Source organism: Globicephala melas, chromosome 12, assembly GCF_963455315.2.
Source record: "Globicephala melas chromosome 12, mGloMel1.2, whole genome shotgun sequence".
Taxonomy (NCBI): domain Eukaryota; kingdom Metazoa; phylum Chordata; class Mammalia; order Artiodactyla; family Delphinidae; genus Globicephala; species Globicephala melas.
The window spans coordinates 26,012,523-26,035,193 of NC_083325.1; the positions used below are offsets into that span (position 1 = coordinate 26,012,523).

Consider the following 22,671-nt stretch of genomic DNA (forward strand, 5'->3'; position numbering starts at 1 on the left):
AACTCTCATACCATATACAAAAATAAACTCAAAATGGATTAAAGGCTTAAATGTAAGACCTGAGACCACAAAACTTCCAGAAGAAAATACAGGCAGTAAGCTCTTTGGCATCAATCTTAGCAATATTTTTTTGAACATGTCTCCTAAGGCAAGGGAAACAAAGCAAAAATAAACAAACGGGACTACGACAAACTGAAAAGCTTTTGCACAGTGAAGGGAACTATCGACAAAATGGAAAGCCAGCCCACTGAATGGGAGAAGATATTTGCAAACGATGTATCTGAAAAAGGGTTAATATCCAAAATATACAATGAACCTATACAACTCAACATCAAAAAACGAACAACCCGGGGCTTCCCTGGTGGCGCAGTGGTTAAGAATCCGTCTGCCAATGCAGGGCACATGGGCTCGAACCCTCGTCCGGGAAGATCCCACATGCCATAGAGCAACTAACCACGTGCACCAAAACTGAGCCTCCACTCTAGAGCCCACGAGCCACAACTACTGAAGCCCGTGTGCCTAGAGCCCATGCTCCACAACAAGAGAAGCCACCTAGATGAGAAGCCCGTGCACCGCAGCAAAGAGTAGCCCCCACTCGCCACAACTAGAGAAAGCCCGCGCACAGCAATGAAGACCCAACACAGCCAAAAATAAATAAATAAAATAAATAATTTTTTTTAAATGAACAACCCAATTTAAAAATGGGTAAGGGACCTAGATAGACATTTTTCCAAAGAAGACATACAGAAGGTCAACAGGCACATGAAAAGATGCTCAGCATCACTAATCATCAGGGAAATGCGAATCAACATCACAGTCACTTCACACCTGTCAGAATGGCTATTATCAAAAAGACAGCAAATAATAAATGTTGACAAGGATGTGGCGAAAAGGGAACCCTCATGCACTGTTAGTGGGAATGTAAATTTGTGTAGCTACTATGAAAAACAGTATGGAGTTTCCTCAAAAAATTAAAAATAGAGCTACCATATGATCCATCAGTTCCACTCCTGAGTGCTTATTCAAAGAAAAAACACTAATTTGAAAAGATATATGCACCCCTATGTTCATTGTAGCACTATTTACAGTAGCCTAGATACGGAAGAAACCTAAGTGCCCATCAATAGATGAATGGATAAAGAAGATGTGGTATATATACACAATGGAATATTACTCAGCCATAGAAAAAAAAAGAATGATATCTTGCCATTTGCAACAGCATGGATGGACCCAGAGGGTATTATTCTAAGTGAAATAAGTCAGACAGAGAAAGACAAATACTGTCAGATTTCACGTATATGTGAAATCTAAAAAACAAAACAAATGAACAAACCTAACTAAACAGAAACAAAGTCATAGATATAGAGAACAAACAGGTGGTTGCTAGAGGGGAGGAGAGTAGGGAGAGCAGAGAAATAGCTGAGGGAGGGTAAGAGGTACAAACTTTCAATTACAAAATAAATGAGTCACAGGTATCAAATGTACAGTATGGGGAATATAGTCAATAATTATGTAGTATCTTTGTATGATGACAGATGGTAACTAGACTTACCATGATGTTCATTTGGGGATGTATAGAAATATCAAATCACTATGTTGTGTACCAGGAACTAACATAGTGTTGTAAGTCAATTTCACTTCAAAAACCAACAAACTCATAGAAAAAGAGATCAGATTTGTGGTTACCAGAGGCAGGGGGTGGGGGAGGGTGAATTGAATTAAGGTGGTCAAAAGGTACAAAATTCCAATTATAAGATAAATAAGTACTAGGGATGTAAGGTACAACATAATAAATATAATTAACACTGCTGTACATTATATATGGAAGTTGTTATAGAGTAAATCCTGAGTTCTCATTACAAGAAAAATTTTTTTGTATTTCTTTAATTTTATATCTATGAGATGATAGATGTTCACTAAACTTATTGTGGTAATCATCTCATGATGTGCATAAGCCAAGTCATTATACTGCACACTTTAAACTTACACAGTGCTCTATGTCGATTATATCCCAATAAAACTGGAAGAGAAAAAAGAAGTTGGAACGAACTTTAGCAACATTGATGGAGTGTCTGCAGGGGAGATTGGCATTTTCCTTCACAGAGGCAACATGTTTCAGGCCTGGTTCTTCAGCTTTACAGAATCAGAAAGTTGATTTTATCAACATCCTCTCGGAGATAGAGTCACCTTATCAAGCTCAAGACTAAAGTATTAGCCAGAATATTTTAGAGGAAGAACCATAACCACTATAATCATCAAGAAGAACAGAAACTTGACAAACACATCCTGCCATCAGGATGCCTCACTGAGCCAGCACTCCCTCTCCTCTGAGCCACACTTGGATGATGGCTGCCAGCATCTGCCACTGTTGCTCCCTTCCTCTGTGCTCCATTTCTGGCCAACCCCTTCTAATGGACACATTCATTCTTTAGATAAGCCAGTACCATCCATAGGCTCTAGTCAAATCTTGCTCTGGTCTGTAAGCCATTCTCCTTTTCTTTAAATTTATTTAATCTTTATATGTTTTTTTTTATTTAATTAATTTATTTTTGGCTGCGTTGGATCTTCGTTGCTGTGCTCAGGCTTTCTCTCCAGTTGTGGCGAGCGGGGACTACTCCTCCTTGCAGTACATGAGCTTTAGGCACGTGGGCTTCAGTAGTTGTGCCGCACAGGCTTAGCTGCTCCACAGCATGTGGGATCTTCCCAGACCAGGGCTCGAACACGTGTCCCCAGCATTGGCAGCCGGATTCTTAACCACTGTGCCACCAGGGAAATCCCCATTCTCCTTTTTTAAGGTGACTGTTTTTCATAGACCTCATCACTCTGTATTGATTTTATTGTTTAATTATTTGAGGAAACACCTATTGTTCTTATTTCCAGATTCTCAACTTTGCTATTGTCCCCATGTACTGCCCATGGTAGGAATTTCTAATCTTCAACCCTTTCCCTGGGGAGAAAAAAACACTTATTTGTCTTATCCAAAATTCTGTTGTTTGAACTTGGGGCAATATTATCCTCTCTACTTTTTGAGATCCTTTGTTCAATTTCATTTATTTAGTTCTTTATCTGCCTCCTTATGCTTTAATAACCATTTTGCCTCTTTGAAGAGAAGCTGTTCAGTCATTTCCATACTTCTTACTCAAGTTGAAGTCCAGGCTCAGAAAAATTACTTCTTGTTTTTCCTATGACACAATAAGTTTCACATTATTAAAAAGAACATTTCTCTTCACTCATGAGGAACGTTTCTTTGACAATGACTTCACATTTATCACTGTAGTACCTGAAAACATAGTAGAGCAGATGAGATTTTAAGGAGAAATGGTCAAGAATAATGTTGCTTTATAAACTCCTTAAGGCAAAGAATATCATATACCTTTGTATATTATTTCATCTTCCATGTAGTACATAATTAATATTATTGCTTGATGCAATGAATGAAATAGCTAGTAAGCTAATGAACCCTCATAACTATCCACAGAAGATGGTAGAGTTTTTTTTTTTTTTAAGTGAAAGCGAGTTTATTTAGAGAGATACACATTCCATAGGCAGAATGTGGTCCGTCACAGAGGGCGAGAGCAGCTGATGGTACAGTTTTAATTATACTGGTCGAAGAGAAATGCATTTGGTGCCCCTTTTCAGCCACAGAATAAGTCGATAAATATAATATGAAGTCACTTAAGTCTCACCACACTTTCCCTGCTTGGGTGCCAATACGTTGGACTGAAGCCCTTTGTTTCCTGTGGAGAGTCTGCCACCTCTGCAGACTTGTCCTCAGGAATGTTGTTCTAGAAATAAACCAGCTTTCTCCTTGGGGTCCATGAGTCATACATAGAAGTTAATTCATTGGAGCAACTGGCTTTTCTTAGGCCCTTTGTAAAAGTATTTCAGAGAGTCCCTCATGGTGAGGCAAAAAAAGTCATGCTCCTCTTCAGTTTCTTTCCAGCTCTTGTCTCATTTCCTCTCTCAGTGCTTCCTCCATCACCTTATACTTGGCTTTTACTGACAAACTTTACCTCCAGACCTAGATCCCAATTCCTGAGCTAGTGTTGCCTAAAGAAGGAAGTAGACCATCAAAGCCTCATTACCCCACCTACCTACTCTCATTTGGAGATTCAGATTTGGAGTCAAACCACACTCCACCAGACCATCCCTGTCTTCTTGGCTGCTAATCACACTTGTGAGATATAGTATGTCAATAGCAAACTTGTATAATCTGTGTCAGAAGGTGGAGGTCAGGAATTCATCTTTTTTTCTTTTAGTCTTTTTTAAATTTATTTTTTTTATAACAGAGATAATAACTGAATACATTTTCACTGTGAAACAACAACATAAAACTGAAGTCCCCCTTGTTAACTAAGTATTTAACTTGCATTGCTATATTATTTTTGGCTGTTCTTGTATTCTAGAGTTTTTAAAAATATTCAATACAAGAAATACATGAATACAATAAAATACAAACACTATAGAAGTATGAATAATAAAAAGTGAATGTATCTCAGAACTCTGCCCTATTTCCTGTCCACTATTAAGAGTTTGATAATAGCCTTCCAGAGCTTTGTAAGAGGCATTTCCATACATATGTATGCACTTAGGCTAACAGTTTTATTTTTATATAAATGGGTCCATACCATACATCTGTTCTAGAACTTTCTTTATTCACTTACTATCTCCTAGCTTTCCATGTCAGTACATTTAGCTTTACTTTGTTAACAGCTGTATAATACTCCACAGTCTGTGCCATAATTTATTTAAACATTCCCCTATTGATGGGCATTTGAATTGCTTCCTGTTTGGGGTTTTGATTATTTGTTATCACAACAGTGCTGTACTGAACATCTTTGCATATGTTTCTTTGTGTACTGTCCAAGAACATCTCTAGGCTAGATATCTAGAGGTGGAATTGATGGATCCAAAAATGGGTGCATTTAATATTTTATATTTTTCAAAATTTGTAATTAAAGAATTAAACACTTTAACCACTGTTTCCCTTTCTTCTGCAGAGAGTTCTATCCTGGGAACTGATATTGACCTTCAGACTATAGACAATGATATTGTCAGCATGGAGATTTTCTTCAAAGCCTGGCTGCATAACAATGGAACAGACCAAGAACATGTCCACCTTCTTCTTCCTTCACGGAGTTTCAGCGACATTTCCAGAGCCAGAGATAATCCAAGTACACACCCCCCAAAAGACATATTATATAGATAATAATTATCCTAGTCTAGGATTAGGACTCTAGATTGGAAACTCATCAGAATACAGAGTAGCTGAGGTTTAGGGATTGGAGGAGGATTGGATGAGGCTCTCCATGTAAGCATGAGGAGTAAGAAAAGAATTTCTAAAAAGTAACCACCACAGTTAGAAAATTGAGCCTGATTAATCCCAGACAGCAAGGGCCAGTTAGTTTCAGTGTAAAGACTTAAACACCTCAATAATAGGGCATCAGCTACACTACATAAGAGCACAGTGAATCATATGTTTTCTCAAGTTTTCATTTTTGATGCAGCAGATATCATTGACATTATAATTTCAGGTAAGCTGGTACCTTGACAATATCAATAGGGCCTGTGAGGAGAGGAAAAGAACCAAAATTAAATGATTAAATAGAGGTCTTCTCAATAGGGAGACACCAAACTGAGGGGAACTAAAGCAACTACAGAGGCAAGCCCCAGGGAGTACAACTAGTGGCCCTATACCATGTTCACAAAGTATGTTCTGGCAATTGTAGAAACCAAGAGGTCAAACCAGTGTTCCAGGCATGTCAGCAAGGTCCTGGATATTGTTATGGCTGACAGTGTTACTTAATTCAGGTCCCACTAGATTGTAGGGATAAAGCCATTTCTAGTCTCCATCCCCTTTGAAACTTGGCCTAGGACCTGGGTGGCAGGGCCCGCAAATGGACCCATCAGTATAGTCAGCCACAGCTCCAAAGGGAACAGACTAAATTTTGTCTTCCCCTTTAGGGGTGGGAACTCAATGAGAAAAATGGGTACAGACTTCCTTCCATCCCCAAAGGGGAGGACACACATTGGTCCTTTCTTTCTGGGGATAGCCACTGGCTATCTCCCTCCCCCTCCCCCACATTTCAATCTAAGGCCTGGGATGCCTTTAACAACTTAACTTGATTTTACTGTCTTTCTTTTGTGTGTAAAATTTTCTTCCCAGGACCTCCATTCCACGCACTTTGTCCGAGACTAACAGTACCAATTACTCACTTCTTATCTATTTTCCCCAAGCACTATGTTAACTCCTTTCATTGCATCATCCCCTTTCACCTTCATAACAACAACATGGTGCAGGTACTATTATCATATGTCATTGAATCTAAGATGCTGTCCATTATAAGATACACCATTATTTTATATACCACTGAGAAAGAAAAACAATGCCAATTAAATGTGACACATTGCTTTTTTATCACTTAGAAATATTATTTTATTCTTACTGAGAGAGTTCTTTTAGATTAGAGTAGTAAGTAAGGGTTAAGAGTACCTGTCTGGTCGATGGTGATTGCAAGACATATATAGAGCTGTTAGTAAGTGAAAAAAAATGTGTCTTAAAATGAATAAATATAATATTATCCCTGTTTTACAGATGAGAAAACTGAGAGAAATTAAACATTTCTGCACAGAAAATTAATATTCAAGCCAGAATTTGAAGCCAGGCAACTCCATATCCCATTCTTAACCCTTAGGATTAGAAATCTATATTTTATACATTTGACTACTCTCAGCCTAGAGGACATTCATCAAACTCAAGTCTATCACTTCCAGAGCCTGGGCCCTTACCTACTGTGCAACCTGCCTCATGTTGGGCAATTTTGAGCAAAGGGGCTGCCTCATGCTGGACACATCTCTCATTAGGAGGGCTGGGGCCATCCAAAGCCAGGAGCTCCTACAGCCAGCCTTTCTTCTACTGTTGCATGGCATTTGCCCATGGTAGTGTTGAGAATTTCTCTGCTTTGCCCTCCCTTGTTCCATGGCTTTCAGCACCAGGGTCAGAGCCAGAATGTTTATCTCCATCTGCAATTATTTTTTGGAAACCACAGGTCTTAAGGATGGGTGGTAGAACTTAGATCCAGACTCTTGTGCTGAAGAGGTCTTCACTGGAATCCAGATGCTCAGGCATAAGTTGGAATGAGGTCCAGAGAAAGTAGGCCTCCTCTGGGGTGGATGTGACCCACATGAGAGTTTAAACAAGCACAATAAAGACCATATCATAGTTATCCATTATTTACAAAACTGATGCATTGCCCCATATGTAGATTTCTGGAAATGTGGTTCCCCACAAAAAAATAAAACAAAACAAAAACACTGAGCTCTCCTACTATAGAATCTTTTGAGGACTGCTCCTCAGATATCCACTTTGACTGCTCCTTACAAGGTTCTCCACCCAACACCACCTGCTTCTGTAGCTGCCTCGGGCCCTTCACCCACTCTCTAGGTGCTTCCCTCAGAGGCATCTTTCTCACAGTGCATAGTCTACCTCAGCTGAGTGTCTTTTCCCATATCTTGGGTTTGGGGGTCTGCCACCTCTGCACCTGAGTCTGAGTGGTGAGAAGCATACCTGGTTCTAGACTCTAGCCCTGGTAAAACGTTTTTCCCAGCTTTGGAACATTGCTGAGACTACAACTCCAGTAGTTCTCGTCCCTGGCTACAGTAAGAATCACATGAGGGGCATGTGGGATCTTCCTGGACTGGAGCACGAACCCGCGTCCCCTCCATCGGCAGGCGGACTCTCAACCACTGCGCCACCAGGGAAGCCTGAGGAACTTTTTAAAATACCAATATCAGCTCCATCCCCAGAGATCCCAATTTCATTGGTGTGAGGTAGGGGCCAGACATCAGTACCATTTGCGAGTTCACTAGGTGATTCTTACTACAACCAGAGTTGAGAACCTAAGCCAGATGAGCACAGCCATCTAATCCTAAAGCCCAGGGACCCAATAATGGAGCAGTCAGGCACAGAGGAAACGAGGGTAAGCTGAAGTCCTAGGCAAAGTCCCTCCTGCACTTCCTGGGCTCTAGGACACACCTGGCCAAGAGCTGTCTCACCCAGAACTGATGTCTAGGTCTGATTGCTAGGCCCAGGAGGGCCAGCTAGATCTGACATCTATTCTGGCATCCTATTTTTTCTACATTATTTCTACTTTCATTTTTACCTCATGTTGCAGTTACTACAGTCATTTCATAAATCACTGACATCAACTACTAGCCTTCTCACAAGTATGCAGCACTCATACATTCGTAGTTTGTTAACAGTATTTAAACCCAATATACATTTTATTTAAAACCTTCATAATATCAAGGATTCAAATCTAGTGCAACAGAACATTGTACACTGTGACATGTGAATGTACCTGCTGGAGCAAAAGCTTAATACAGAAGCAGATGAATAACCCATACACAGTTAGTTGAAGCCCCCTCAGAACTGTTGTCTGGTGCTGCAATCATGTTCCAAGGCCCAGAAGATTCTATTCACTTGGGGAATTAAAAAATAAACTATTTCAGGAAGTTATTCCTCTCCCTCCCTCGAATGTCCCTAGAAGAGCTCACAGAGAAGCAGTAGCTGTCAGCTGACTGCCTGACTTCTGCTTTCCTGTTCTTCCTTCATCTGACCTGCAGTCTTGCCAAAGCTTAGCCACAGGGAAGCAGGAGGGGCAAAATTTCCTTCTGTGATTGCCAAAAGGCCCTGCATATTTCAGTGTTAGCCGCCTCCTCCGCAGAGGACACACGTTCCTCTCAGACTCGATCACAAGCCAGATCTCTCACTATGAGACAACTGCTCAGCCAGCCCAGAAGTAAAATAAGAAAAAGATCATGCCACAACCAGAAAATAAGTTACCTGTTGTGTAGAGCAATACTGTTCCAGACTTGCTCTCCCTTCCCAAACCAACTGTACTTTCCTCTGTCACTCCCTGGTCTCCTCTCAGCCCTACTTGCTGGGTGGAGGTGGAATTGGGTGGCAGATGTTCTCTCTTAACTGTATAACCTGAAGTAACCTGTGAAAAACAATCCCTCCCCCAATGCCGTTTTTATCGTAGTGTGCCTGAAATGTGATCTCCAAGAGCGACTTCTCAGCCCATCCCTGCTCCCTGGAACAGCTGATGGCTCCTTGAGAATGGATGACCCCAAAGGAGACTTCAGCACCCTCTACCAGATGGTTTCCCAGTCATCAGCCTCTCGTTACAAGCTCCGGGTGATCAAGTATGGCCCAAGAGAACCTCTCCCATCCATGCAAATATTTATTCTTATTGGTTCCACAGCTAGGAAGAACAGAGGTAAAGGGCATCCCCAAGTGTCAGGCAGCAGGGAGTCAGTTCCAAAGCAGCAACTACAAGTATGAGCATAAAAGAGTAAGGTCAGGCTACTCAGTATGTGGAGATGAATGAGGAGATTGTGGAAGATGTGCCTCAGTAGGGTATTCTGAAGTCTGGATGAGGACTGGATATCCATATAGTCTCTGAGAATGCAGAGGAGAAAAAAAAAAGATCAGCAGAATGATGTTTATCCATTCAGTAAATGTTTATTGAATACCATCGTGACAGAGATCTGACCTTCAAGGAGCAAGTGACACAGAGGATCTACCCCACCTTCCCATTTCTTTAAGTACTAGAATTCCTGTTTCCAGAAGAATCAGTTCCAGGGTGGAATTAGCAATGATGGCAAAGACCATTTTTACTGCTTCCTAGTTCCTATCACAGTAGCCATGTACAGTTATCTGAGTAAGCTTGTCCATGGATTTGTGACCATGGATACTGCTGGGGAAGCTTCTTAAACGTACCCTCTTCTTCAATGTGTCTTCTGTCAGCACCTTGCCACAGAAGAACTAGGCCTGGGATGCAGATTTTTAGCGTACTCTTGTGTAATGTGGTCGCTGCAGCAGGAATGAATGGGACAGAATGAGCTCAGGAGAGGAAATATCCATCAGTCTTGAGGCCTCATGATGGCTGCTCCATTCATTGATTAACAGGCTTTGAGACTCTGCTGTGTGCGACATACCCTGATAGGTGCTAGCCATACTAAGGTGAATAATTCACAGGCCCTAACCTAAAGGATTTCACAATAGGGTCTTATACTTAAGCTAAATTTAAGTGGATCTGCGTCAAGGCTCTGGATATCTCTGAGGGGATTTTCACTGCCATTGTCTCTTCCCAGGGCTCTAAAATCCAGTGGGGTCTGTGAATCATTGACATATGGACTCCCCTTCATCCTCAGACCCACAAGCTGTTGGCAGCTGGAATGGGATGAGCTGGAAACAAATCAGCAGCATTTCCATGCTTTGTGTCACAGCCTACTGGTGAGTACCCATGTCACCCAGTGAAGAAGAGGAAGAGTGTTAAAGTACCCAACACAGAGAAGCAGCTAATTAATCCTACCCTGATCCCAAACCTGTCCCCGTCTTCCAGAGCACAGGGGAAAACTGGACATACTCTGAAATGTGAATTAAATATGACTTGCCTTTGTTGGTTTCACACTATAGAGAATAATTCCTGAACTCAGTTATATGACACTAAACCTGAAAATCCCTGATTTTGTACATTTAAATGGCAACAGGGAATTTTCCTTAAGTAACTATATTTTAAACGCTATTTTCTTCCTGTCACTGTGCTGGACGTTATGGTTTATTTCAATGAAGAGCACTTAGTCTGTGCCAGACATTCTGCTAAACCCTAGATATTCAGTCTATTATGATAGACATTATCTATGGTCTCAAGAAACTTTCTAATGAAAGAGACAGAATTAAATATGTATATTCTTAATTGTGAGAATTTTATGAGGGAAAATAAGAGGTTGCTGTAAGAGAGCCTCTCTGTGAAAGCGACAATTAAACTGAGATCTGCCACGTGAATGGGAATTAGCTAGGTGAAGGGTGGCAGGAAGAGCATTCCAGGTGCAGGGAAAGGCATGTGCAAAGACCCAAAGGCCGGAAAGAGCTGATCCTCAAATCAAGAGTGGAATGACCATTGTGACTGAAACAAAAAGAGCAAGGACCAAGAGAGCCAAAAGGTGAGGAGCCAAACGTGAGCAGGGGTCAAATCATACAAAGATTTGTAGTCCAAAAATGACGTGGGACTTTACATACAAAAAGAAATCATTAGAAATGACATCATCTATTTAAGTTTTTAAACAATTAATTGTGCCAAAATTTGGAAATGAACTTTCAGAAGAAAAATGAAAACAAGAAAATGAGGTAGGAGGGCACTGCAGTAGTCTAGGCAAGAGATGATTGTGGCTTGGACTTGGATGTTGGAAGTCAAGATGAGAAAAGTAAACCAATTAAAGAAGTATTTTAGAGAAAGAGAGCATGTGAAGGATTGGATGTAGGGAGTGAGGAATAGCGAAGTATCAAATAACTGCCTGGTTTCTGATTTACCATTTCCTGAAATGAAAAAACTAAAAGAGCATATACATGAAACAGTAATACAACACCTAGAAAGCAAAATAAAACAATTGCAAATACAATTCAAGGATGTGTATAACTGCTAAGTGGATATAGAATAGCAGTTTGACCCAGTAGGATATGAGAGATCAAGACAGCACAATAATGTGTCCCTTTCACTATCAGAAGCAGACTTCTTTTTTCCTGTTTCAAAGCCCACACTCCCCTTTAGGTCCACCCACTGAGTTCCTGTTTTCTATCTGAAGAACACCCATCTCCTGTCTTTGCAGAGCAGAGACAACAGATACCTCCTAACTGTTAAAGCCCAAGAGCTCCATTTACTATACTCTACCCAATTCCTCAGGATCTTGGAGACCTACTCGGGAGAAATTGCTCTCATGGGGCTTCAGTACATTCTTTTTTTTTTTTTTTTTTTTTTGCGGTACACGGGCCTCTCATCCCATTGCGGAGCACAGGCTCCGGACGCGCAGGCTCAGCGGCCATGGCCCACGGGCCCAGCTGCTCCGTGGCATGCGGGATCCTCCCGGACTGAGGCACGAACCCGCGTCCCCTGCATCGGCAGGCAGACTCTCAACCACTGCGCCACCAGGGAAGCCCAGTGCATTCTTATAGTACATGATATTTTAAACAGACAGTTGCATTTTAATACACTGCTAGAGGGAGTGTAAGTTTTCTGGAAAGTGGTACCCTTCAACACTTCAATTCCACTACTGGGAATATAGCCCAAGAAAACAATGAGAAAAGGGAGCAAAGATATAGGCACCAGCATGTTTATCTCAGTGTTATTTACAATGGTAAGAAACTGGAAACAATTTAAATGTCCTAAATAGAGGAATGGTTAAATTGAAATAGGGGGAAAGTTAGAGGAACAATAATTCAGCCAAACAATGAACCATAATAGTTTACAGTATGTACTATAAACTATTATGGCTATATATTATGTAGCCATAATAGTTTATAGTAAGGATGGGAAAGAGTATTCTCTTCCATCCTGGCTTGTATTATATGAGATCAGAGTCTCTCTGTCTCTGAACTTGGGGTTTGAGAATCTGTATTTATTTATTTATTCAACAAAAATTTATTGAGCACTACAGGCCAGGTACAGCTGTAGGGGCCAAAGAGACCTCTTCTTTACCACTCCTCTCTCATGGAAACTCACGAGTATGTGGTTGACCCATGTCTAATAAAATACCCATTTTCAGTAGCACTTACTAAGAGCTGGTCACTTAACCAAGTGCTTTGCATACTTTACCTCATTTAATTCTCACAATAATTCTGTGAGATAGATTGTTGTCCCCATTTTTACAGATGGAGAAGACTGAAGTCTAAAGAGATCAAGTGACTTACCAGTGGTCACACAGCCACTGAAGTGGCCAAGTCAGAATGTAGTTGAATGTATTTCTGTTGACTGTATATCTCATACTTTTAACTCCTTGGCTAAATTCCTACTCCAGGTGTAGCCAGATAAACACAGATCACAGCACTGAGGCTAATTCTTCTCCCTTAGCACCCCAAGCTTCTGTACACCACTGGACTTGAATTCACTTAAACTAGTACTAGGTACTTGTAGTAGCTCCTTACCCATCTTGTGCTTCTTGTGTTTCACCTCAACCAGATCAAAGACCACTCTCCTTTCCTAGAAAAGGAAGAAGCAAAATCGTGTTTGAATGGCTCTTCCTTCTTGCTTCCCACTTGACATCTCCAAGCAGCAAAAAGCCTGAAAGGTGGTGTCTTATGGAGGGAAGAATTCTTCACAAGCTTCAGTTCATTCATTCAACAACAAATATTTTTGGAGTCCCTACTATGTGACAAGACTTATTTAGTGTTTTAACCTTCCAGATCCTATTTTTACAAGTTTTCAGCACTTCTTTAAGTCCATCCTTGGTTTTATATTCTTTCTTACACCTCTTTCACATGTTCTGTGAAAATCTGATGTAATCAGTTGACTCTTGACTTCTGTTTCTCATTGTCCTGTTTCCCCTCCAGCTAACTTCTCATTCTAACTTCTGTCTTTCTGTTAATAGCAGCACCACCATTGTCTACTCACCCAGGCTTGTAACCTCAGTCACTTTCAGCCTTCTCTCCTTTTACACCCACTTCGTTACTAAGTCATATCAAATTTTTTCTCATAAGTTGTAACTGTCCTTTCCTTCCCATTCCTGCTGCTTGCTCTCACCAAGACTTCTTCAGAAACTCCTAATTAGCTTCCCTACCTCCAATCTCTCCCTCTTCTAATTTGCCCTGTTCATTAGACCAGATTAATCTTCTTGAAGCATTACCCTATCACATGTTGTTCACCCAGTGACTTAAGTCTTGCCCGCTCTAACCCCATAGCATCTACTGTATGTATTTTTTCCGCTCTTTCCTTTAATTTATATTTCCCTCATTTTCCCTCTTTCCTTTAATATTGCAATAATCTCTTAACTTGTCTCAATGCTTTTAGTGTTTCCCCTTCCCAATCCATTTTCCAATCTGCAACCAGATTAATATTCTTGAAACACAGCACTCTTCAGCTTAAAGCTATTTTGTGGCTTACTATTAATCATACTTAAAGTGGATATTCCTTAGGCAGGTATTCAAACTCCATCCTTGTCTCCCATTATTCCCCTTCCTGTATCATACAGTGCAACCAAATTAATACACAAACTTTAAATTGCCCTACCTTTGAACTTTTTTTCATGTTGTCCCTTCTCCTATCTCCATCTGTTCAAATCCTACCTCATTCTGAAGGACCCAGCTCACATGGTGCTTCTGCAATGAGGCCTTTCTGGATGCCTATATTTATCACTAGAGCTTTGTGTGTTCTGTTTCTTTTTGGAAACAAGCATATTTCAATTAGTTTTTAAATATATGATCCTATGATTTTGGTTAAAGTCTATGATATAAATTTGCCTACACAGAATCCAGGAAAACGTGGTTGCCTTTTCCTGAAATTTCTACCACTTCCCCATTTTACCAACTAATTCCTCAGGCTTAGTCAAATTTAGGTTTAGAGTAGAAACTGTCCCTTTGTTATCTCTCTTTGTTGGGAGTCAAGGCCAGGCAGTTTTCTAATCTGTTGTGGTAAAGTATAATTCGTATTGTCTGAGAAAAGCATGGGCTTTGGGCTCAGATGGTCCTAGGTTCCTGACAGCTTCATTATTTCCCAATTGTGTGAAGTTAGGCCATATACTTAACCTCTCTAAGCCTCAGTGTCTTTATCTATTTGTAACCCTAAAAAATCTAGTGGTCCCATGTGGTTTTGTCTCTATATAAATGGCATGTAAAGAAGCACTGCCCAGAGGACAAAAAGCAATTTTAAAATTAACTTATGTGTGCTTTCCAAGAACGCCAAAGAGGAAATAGTTCATTACCCACAATGACATTTTTCAAATTTTCTTCCTCTACTCCTCGATCATATCTAACCTGGAGATGTTCCAAGAGCCTTTCACACACACGCACACCCAAAAACTAAAACTCTGTCTGTATCCCCAGTCCTTGTTCCTCTATCTTCTTCCTCTCTCAGCTATATATATATATATATATACACACATATATATATATATATATATTCTATAGATTGACTTAGCCTCTCTGACATAATCCCCTCCCTCTTAGGTCCTGTCTCTCTCCACCTATTTAAAATATCCAGCAATAGAACCCACACAGCTTCTCCTTTCATGAGTAGAAGTGGAGTGGGAGAGAAGGAAAAAAAGGGAGAAGGTGCATGACAAACATATTAGTGACCCTTGTCCCTTTCACATATAAAACAGATATACCTCACGTAAAATATACCTCACGTTGTCTTTAAGATGATTAAGTAATATTACATGTGTAAAGCACGTAGCATACATCTGGCATATGATTTGTACATAATGGTTGGTTAGTAGTTCTACAAATTCCATTTGTTTATTTTTTATGGATTCTAATTCTCTGGAGAAATTCTCCGTATTTTCACCTATTTTCGTGAACAAACTAATCATAGTTATTTTAAGGTACTTTGCTAACCTCAGGACTTGGATCACCTGTGGCCTTGTTTCTATTGTCTCTGTCTTCATTTGCTTTTCAGACATGTGGTCCTGTCTTTTGATGAACCCAGTAATATTTTGGTGAAAGATACTCATTGTGTCTAAATAAATTGTAGAGGCTCCAGTTGGTGTTGGCCTCTTCTGAGAGGGTTCATCCTGCCCTGCACTAAGCAGATAGAGTGTTGGCAAATCATCCTTTTCCACTCAGGAGCTATGCTGAGTCGAGGTTGGACTGCAGTCCTGCTAAGGCTCAATCTACCCCTGGTTTGCTCTTTGCCCTCTAGGATTTTCCACTGAAAACCTGGTCTATAATGTGTATCCCCTCCCCTTGGACGATCCCAACTCTAATCAGTCTTTCCCAAGTCTGCTAAAATGCTCTACTTCTAGAGGTTTTCTCCTTGGGTGTTTTTGTCCTCTGCTCCATGCAGCCCCAGTATTTGGCAAATGTGCTGAGTGAGAAGTTGGCTTGAGCACCTATCTTACCCCATCCAAGTCTCCACCAGAAAGTTCTGGTAGTTTCTCTGTTCCCTTACAAGTGCCTCAGGAGGTACAAATCCTAGATTCTCAGCTCCCACCCCCACTCCCTCCAACTCAGAATAAACATATGCCCTCAGGATAAAAGCAATTGCAAGACCTCCCTCACCTCTCTGAATTCTTCCTTCTCCAGAGACGGAGCCATCTCTCAGTTTTATTGTTTCAGCACCTTCTCACTGCCTTCAGACAAATGGTTTCTGTATATTTTTCAGCTTTGCTAGTTATTCTAGGCAGGAAAACCAGTCTGCCTCTGGCCATTCCAACCCACTCAAATGTAGAGGTTGATGGTTATTAAATGTTCATTTATTCCCTTTTGCATCCTTTATCTGGCTAGACGGCCTATAATACATTTTTCTGGTTTACCCTCAGTTAGTTGGCTGGTTCCACCATGTTCTCATTTTCAGGTTCCTGGGTTTTCTTACAAGTATGTATAAGCATAGCTTCTGGCAAAAATGGGTGGTTTGCATTTTTATGATCTTATCTAATCTTGGCTCTATTATCACCCTACCCTTATTTTTCCTTTGCCTAATCCCCCTAATTGTTTATTTTATATTTTTTGTTGTTGCCTTTTTCTAAACTTGGATAACTACTTTGTGGAATGTGGTAGGGAATTATATATACAATTTTTCTAAGTATTTATTAGATGAATTTATTCATCACCAGGAAAACATCATTTCAATTACCAAATCCTACTACATAGTCCCAGTTATGTAGCTAGTGACTCACTTTTCACATCCTCATTTCTCTTACAAAGTCATGTCTGTCTGAACTAGGAAAAGAAATGAAAATACCACCTAGATCTTTCAGTTTCATACTTAAAATGTCAGAGTTTCTGGAGACACGTTCCAGAGTTTTACGGGCCATGTCTGCCCTAATTGGACACAGAAGTGACAGGATTCAAGCCAAGATATGCCCAGTAGGAGTCTAAGTACATAGGCAATGACCTGGTTGGGCTGTAAATGGGTGGGGAAATGGAAATTCCTTGGTTATATTAGGCGAAGAGTCAAGAGCAAGAATCCAAGCTGAGAGTGGGGTGATGGCAGGTCAGGAGCCATTTTTTTAAAATAAATTTATTTATTTATTTATTTATGGCTGCATTGGGTCTTAGTTGCATGCGGGCTTTCTCTAGTTGCGGTGAGTGGGGGCTACTCTTCGTTGCGGTGCATAGGCTTCTCATTGCAGTTGCTTCTCTTTGCAGTTGCTTCTCGTTGCGGAGCACAGGCTCTAGGCATGTGGGCTTCAGTAGTTGCAGCATGCAGGCTCAGTAGTTGTGGCTCACAGGCTCTAGAGCACAGGCTCAGTAGTTGTGGAGCACAGGCTTAGTTGCTCTGCAGCATGTGATATCTTCCTAGACCAGGGGTTGAACCCGTGTCCCCTGCATTGGCAGGCGGATTCTTAACCACTGTGCCACCAGGGAAGTCCCAGGAGCTATTTTTTAAAAAGTGATCAGAATGAAGTTAGCATATACAGCCTCCAGGGGATACAGACAGGGGCTAGAATAGCAGGATAGCACGACGTCAGTGGGCTTCTTGTGACCCAGCCTTGTCTGTTTCTCTTGCTTCATCTTTCACCATGCCCCTTCTATGATTCACTCCAGCCACACTAATAAATTACTAAATGTTCCTCAAAGATGCTAAACTGCTTCACACAGCCACACCCTTTTTCATGCTGAGCCCTTCCCCTTGCCTCTATGAACCTGACAAATTTTTAATTTTTTTTCCAGATTCTGCTTAAATACTTTCACTCTGAAGCTTTTCCTGCCCCCCACCATAGCCTGCCCCCACTCATCCTTTTTGACCCTTCCCCACCCATGTACCTATTGCCACATCTATTTTGAACTTCACAGAACTGATAAATGGTAGGAATATGCACCTTGGCTCTCTGATGTGAGAAATGTCACATTACTATATTTTTCTAAATCAAATTTTAAAAATATTAGTCCCCAAGTGCTAGGATGCTGACACACTCAATATCTTTATGAGTGCCTCTCCCCTTCCCTACGGTCATCCTCATAATCCTAGGGGGGCTAACAGTCCAGAAAATGTGGAAAATGCCCCTTTGGTCTTCAATACACCTCCAGTATTGTTGAATAGAAGTGACAAGGGCAGACATCTTTGTCTTGCTCCTAATCTTAGGGACAAGGCACCCAGTCTTTCACCACTACTTATGATGTTAGCTGTAGGTTTTTTGTAGAGGCCTTTGTTAGGGTGAAGAAGTTCCATCCTGTTGAACGTTTTTATCATGAATTTTATCAAATGCTTTTTCTGCATCTATTGAGATGATTATGTAGTTTCGTCCATTAGTCTATTAACATGATATATTATTACATTGTTTGATTTTTGGATATGAAGCTAACCTTGTATTCCCTGAATAAATCCCTCTTGTTATGTATAATCCTTTTTATATATTACTGGATTTGGTTGGCTGGTATGTTGTTGAGGATTTTTGCATCTATATTCATAAGGGAGATTTGTCTGTAATTTTCTTGTGATGTCTTTTTCTAGTTTTAGTATCAGGGTAATACTAGCTTCATAGATGAGTTGCAAAGTGTTCCTTTATCTTCTGTTTTTTTGGAAGAATTTCTGAAGGATTAGTGTTATTTCTTTAAAGGTTTGGTACAATTCACCAGTGAAGCCATCTGGGCCTTGACATTTTTGTGGAAAATTTTCTGATTGCTAATTCTATGTCTTTACTTGTTATAGGTTGTACAAAAAAGTTAATATAGCAGACCTGAAATTCCTTTCCTTAGAAAGTCCTGCTTGCAAGATTGACCCTTGGCTGGCATCTGGGAACTTGGATTTAGGGAGTGTTTCCACCATCCCCTAAATAATAAGAGTGGCTTACTGTGCCTAAACTGTGCAAAAGTATATGCTGACATCTGCTTTCCTTCTAGGAGTCTAGAATTTTGGTATGTGCTAGGTACAGAGTGCCTATGTGACCAGCCTCCAAAAAAATGTTGGACACTGACTCTCTAATGACTTCTCCTGGTAGGCAACATTTTACACATGTTGTCACAATTCAACACTAGAGGAATTAAGTACATTCTGTGTGACTCCATAGGTAGAGGACTTTTAAAAGCTTGCACCTTGTTTCCTCTGGACTTCATACCATGAGATTTTCTCCATGCTGATTTTCCTTTGTATTCTCTGGATGTAATAAGTAATATTTATGAGTATGACTATATGCTAAGTCCTGTGAGTCTTCTTAATGAATCACTGAACCTGGAAGTGGTCTTGGGGACCCCTGACACAGATTTATTCAGATTTTCTATTTCCTTTTGAGTCAATCTCAGCAGTTTGTGTCTTTCTAGGAATCTGTCCTTTTCATCTAGGTTATCTAATTTGTTGTCATATAATTGTTTACAATATTGTCTTGTAATCCTTTTCATTTCTGTAAGGTGAGTAGTGATGCCACCTCTTTTTTTTATTTTAGTAACTAAGATATTTTCTCTTTTTTCCATTGATCAATCTAGCTAACAAATTTTGTTTGTTTTTGTTTTGTTTTGTTTTGATCTTTTCAAAGAATCAACTTTGGTTCCATGATTTTCTCTATTGTTTTTATATTCTCTATTTCATTTCTTTCTACTCCCGTATTTTTTAATTTCCTTCCTTCTACTTGCTTTAGGTTTGGTTTGGTCTTCTCTTTCTAGTTTCTTAAGGTGGAAGATTAAGTTATTGATTTGAGATCTTTCTTCTTTTTATTTTAATAGAGGAGTTTTCAGCTATAAATGTCCCTCTAAGCACTGCTTTAGCTGTATTTCATAAGTTTTGGTATGTTGTGTTTTTACCTAAACTCATATCAAATTATTTTCTAATTTCCCCAGTGATTTCTTCTTTGATCCACTGATTACTTAGGAGTATGTTATTTAATTTTCACATACTTATGAATTCCCCAAATTTCTTTTTATTATTGATTTCTAATTGCATTCCACCGTGGTCAGAGAAGGTACTTTAGATGATATGATTTTTTTTAAAGTTCTTCAGATACAATCCAGTATCTTTTTTTTTAAATTTTATTTAGTTAGTTAGTTTGGGCTGTGTTGGGTCTTCGTTGTGGTACTTGGGCTTCTCATTAAGGTGGCTTCTCTTGGTGCGGAGCTCGGGCTCTAGGTGCACGAGCTCAGTTAGTTGTGGCACGTGGGCTCAGTAGTTGTGGCTCAGGGGCTTAGTTTCTCCATGGCATGTGGGATCTTCCCAGACCAGGGCTCGAACCCATGTCCCCTGCATTGGCAGGTGGATTCCCAACCACTGCACCACCAGGGAAGCCCCTGGATGATTTTAATCTTTTAAAATGTATTGTAGTTTGTTTTATGGCCTATCACATGGCCTATTCTGGAGAATGTTCCATGTTCACTTGAGAAGAATGTATAATCTGCTGTTTGGGGGTTTGAAATCTCTTTTACCATCTTCCCTTGGTCTCCTTTGTGGAAGCCAGTGTGAGAGTAGTGGAGTAGTGGATATTGTCGCTTCTTTTTCTTCCCCTCCTGGGTCCTGCCTTCTGGAGTGAGAGAATAGGCAAATAATGCCAAATTAACAACTTCTGCCTGATGTCCTTCCAGATCCCCAAAACCCCCAGGTATGCATGGCTTTTCTGTAACTAGCTGTGATTTCTCTTCCTAGATGCATTATGACAATGAAGTGTTTCTCTTCCCACAAGCAATGCAAAATGAGTGCTCTTGCCCTTCCCCACTCTCAGCGGCTGCCTCAGGAACACTCCCACTCAGGAGTTGGTCAACGCTTCTTTAATGGATGGATTTGGTCCCACATCATCATATTGATGGCAAACCAAGGGAGTGCTGGTTTGGTGAGATTAGAGCTTTTACCTGATATAATAAACTCCCATCTGCCCTTCTGACAGTGCGATTAAAATTGTCCCTTCTACTCCTGTTTCCCCATATACCCGGAAGTGAGTAACCACATCCTCTTCATTTTCTTTGAAATCTGTAAAGGATCCATTTGTCTGTAACTAACAGAAAACCAACCCAACTCTACTTTGAGTAATTAAGAGTTTATTTTTCTCATGTAACAAGAAGTGCAGGGACAGACAATTCTGGGGCTGACGCAGTTGATCAACACCATCAAGGACCCAGACTCTTTCCATTTTCCCACTGCAGCATCCACAGCAGGTGTACTTTTCATCCTTATGCCTGCTGCCTCATGGCCACAAGATGGCTGCTGCACCTTAAGACCAAGTCTTGTCCTAGGGAGAAAGAGGGGTAGGGTGCAGAGGCAAAAAGCCTGCCAGCGTATTACAAAGCTTTTCCAGAAGCCCCACCCAGCAACTTCTGATGATGTCTCATTATTTAAGTGTAGGTCACATATCACCCCACACCAATCACTGAAAGACTGAAAAATGGGTAAAGAGAAGGGAGAGGGCAAGGGAGAGAGGAGCAGTGGCCAGGAAACCAACAGTGGCTGCCACACCTTCCTTCACAGCTTTAGTAGTTAGAAGTGGGGGAGGATGACTTTAATCAGGCTGAGCTTGGAGTATGACATTGCATTCAATTCTGTCCCTGTCACACCTGTTCTAAAAAGAATCTATCCCCACTTCCTAAAATCTAAACTTCCTGGCACCTTCTGTAGAAAAGTCCCTAAGCACAACATAAATATAGACACATTTTCACCTGCCTTCCAGTAATTTCAGCATCCAACTCATGCTCCTTTTTTTAGAATTAGAAAAAACACATTCTAAAGTACTCAGCAGTCATCCACAGTCATTAAGCATTGTTCAATTTGAGGACCCCAAAGGTTAGTCTTCTGGGGCATCACCATGCCACTGCCTTTTCTCAGCCTCAGATACCTGGTTTGTCAGTTAACCATTTCCATCACAGGTACAATGCCTGTACAAACAAGTCAACCCATGACCTCGTTCAAGCTTGGGTCCTGGACTTCAAGTTATCACTGTCCAGGAAGAGGTTAGAAATCCAGAGTCAAAATAGAAGCCGTAAAGTTCAATTTCCCTATCTCTCACTGTCTCAGAATGCTCCGGGAAACTGCAGATAAATTAATATCTTTATCAAACTCTAATAAGTACATTTGCCTGTCTTCCTTCCAGAGCCTTCCGTCAACCTCTCTGTAAATTATCCCAGAAGTTTTAAAGCATTCTGTAAAATCCTTTCAAATCAGCCTCTTTCCAGTCCTCTGATAGTTCCCACATCAGGAGTTACTTTTGAGAGACCTCACGTATTTCTGCATACCAGTTCTCTAACAGAATCTTAGCTATTGTCTCAAAGTCAATAGACTCAAATTCTAAAGATCATAATTTTTTTGTGTGCCACATTCAAAGTTTCTTAGTAATCCCAGGGCGTAGTGGTTTTGAATTTGTTTCATAACTCTGAGGTGCAAGAAATGTCATATTGCCATAGTTTTAGCCCCCAGGGACTTGCCACAGTGGCAAGATATTCTATTCTCCATGGAGTCTTGGAAAGGTAACCAACTGCCCCAGTTTGCCCAGGACTGAAGTGTTTTCTGGGACACAGGACTTTCAGTGCTAAAGATGGGCAAACTGAAACAGCTGGTCATCCTAAATCTTGGACAAACATTAATTTACAAACCTTCTGCTTACTGTATTACAAGCTCTAAGAGGGCAACGAACATGTCTAATGAATTTCTATATGCCCATGCCTAGTGCTTGGGACATAATAGGCATTCAGTAAATTCTTAATAAATAAACAAACTAATCTACAAACAAATTCATGAAACAGCATGAAAAAAAGAAGATTAAAAT

At 40.5% G+C, this 22,671-nt stretch overlaps 1 protein-coding gene across 1 annotated transcript in view; it reads left to right on the forward strand.

Annotated features, from left to right (window-relative positions):
• Positions 1–10,324, forward strand: part of M1AP (meiosis 1 associated protein) — a 58,230-nt gene extending 47,906 nt beyond the window's left edge. Inside the window, exons 4-6 of the mRNA XM_030877667.2 lie at positions 5,001–5,174; positions 9,045–9,207; positions 10,159–10,324. Of these exons, the coding sequence (XP_030733527.2) occupies positions 5,001–5,174; positions 9,045–9,207; positions 10,159–10,324 (503 nt within the window). The remainder of the gene's footprint in view (positions 1–5,000; positions 5,175–9,044; positions 9,208–10,158) is intronic.
• Positions 10,325–22,671: the final 12,347 nt, after the last annotated feature.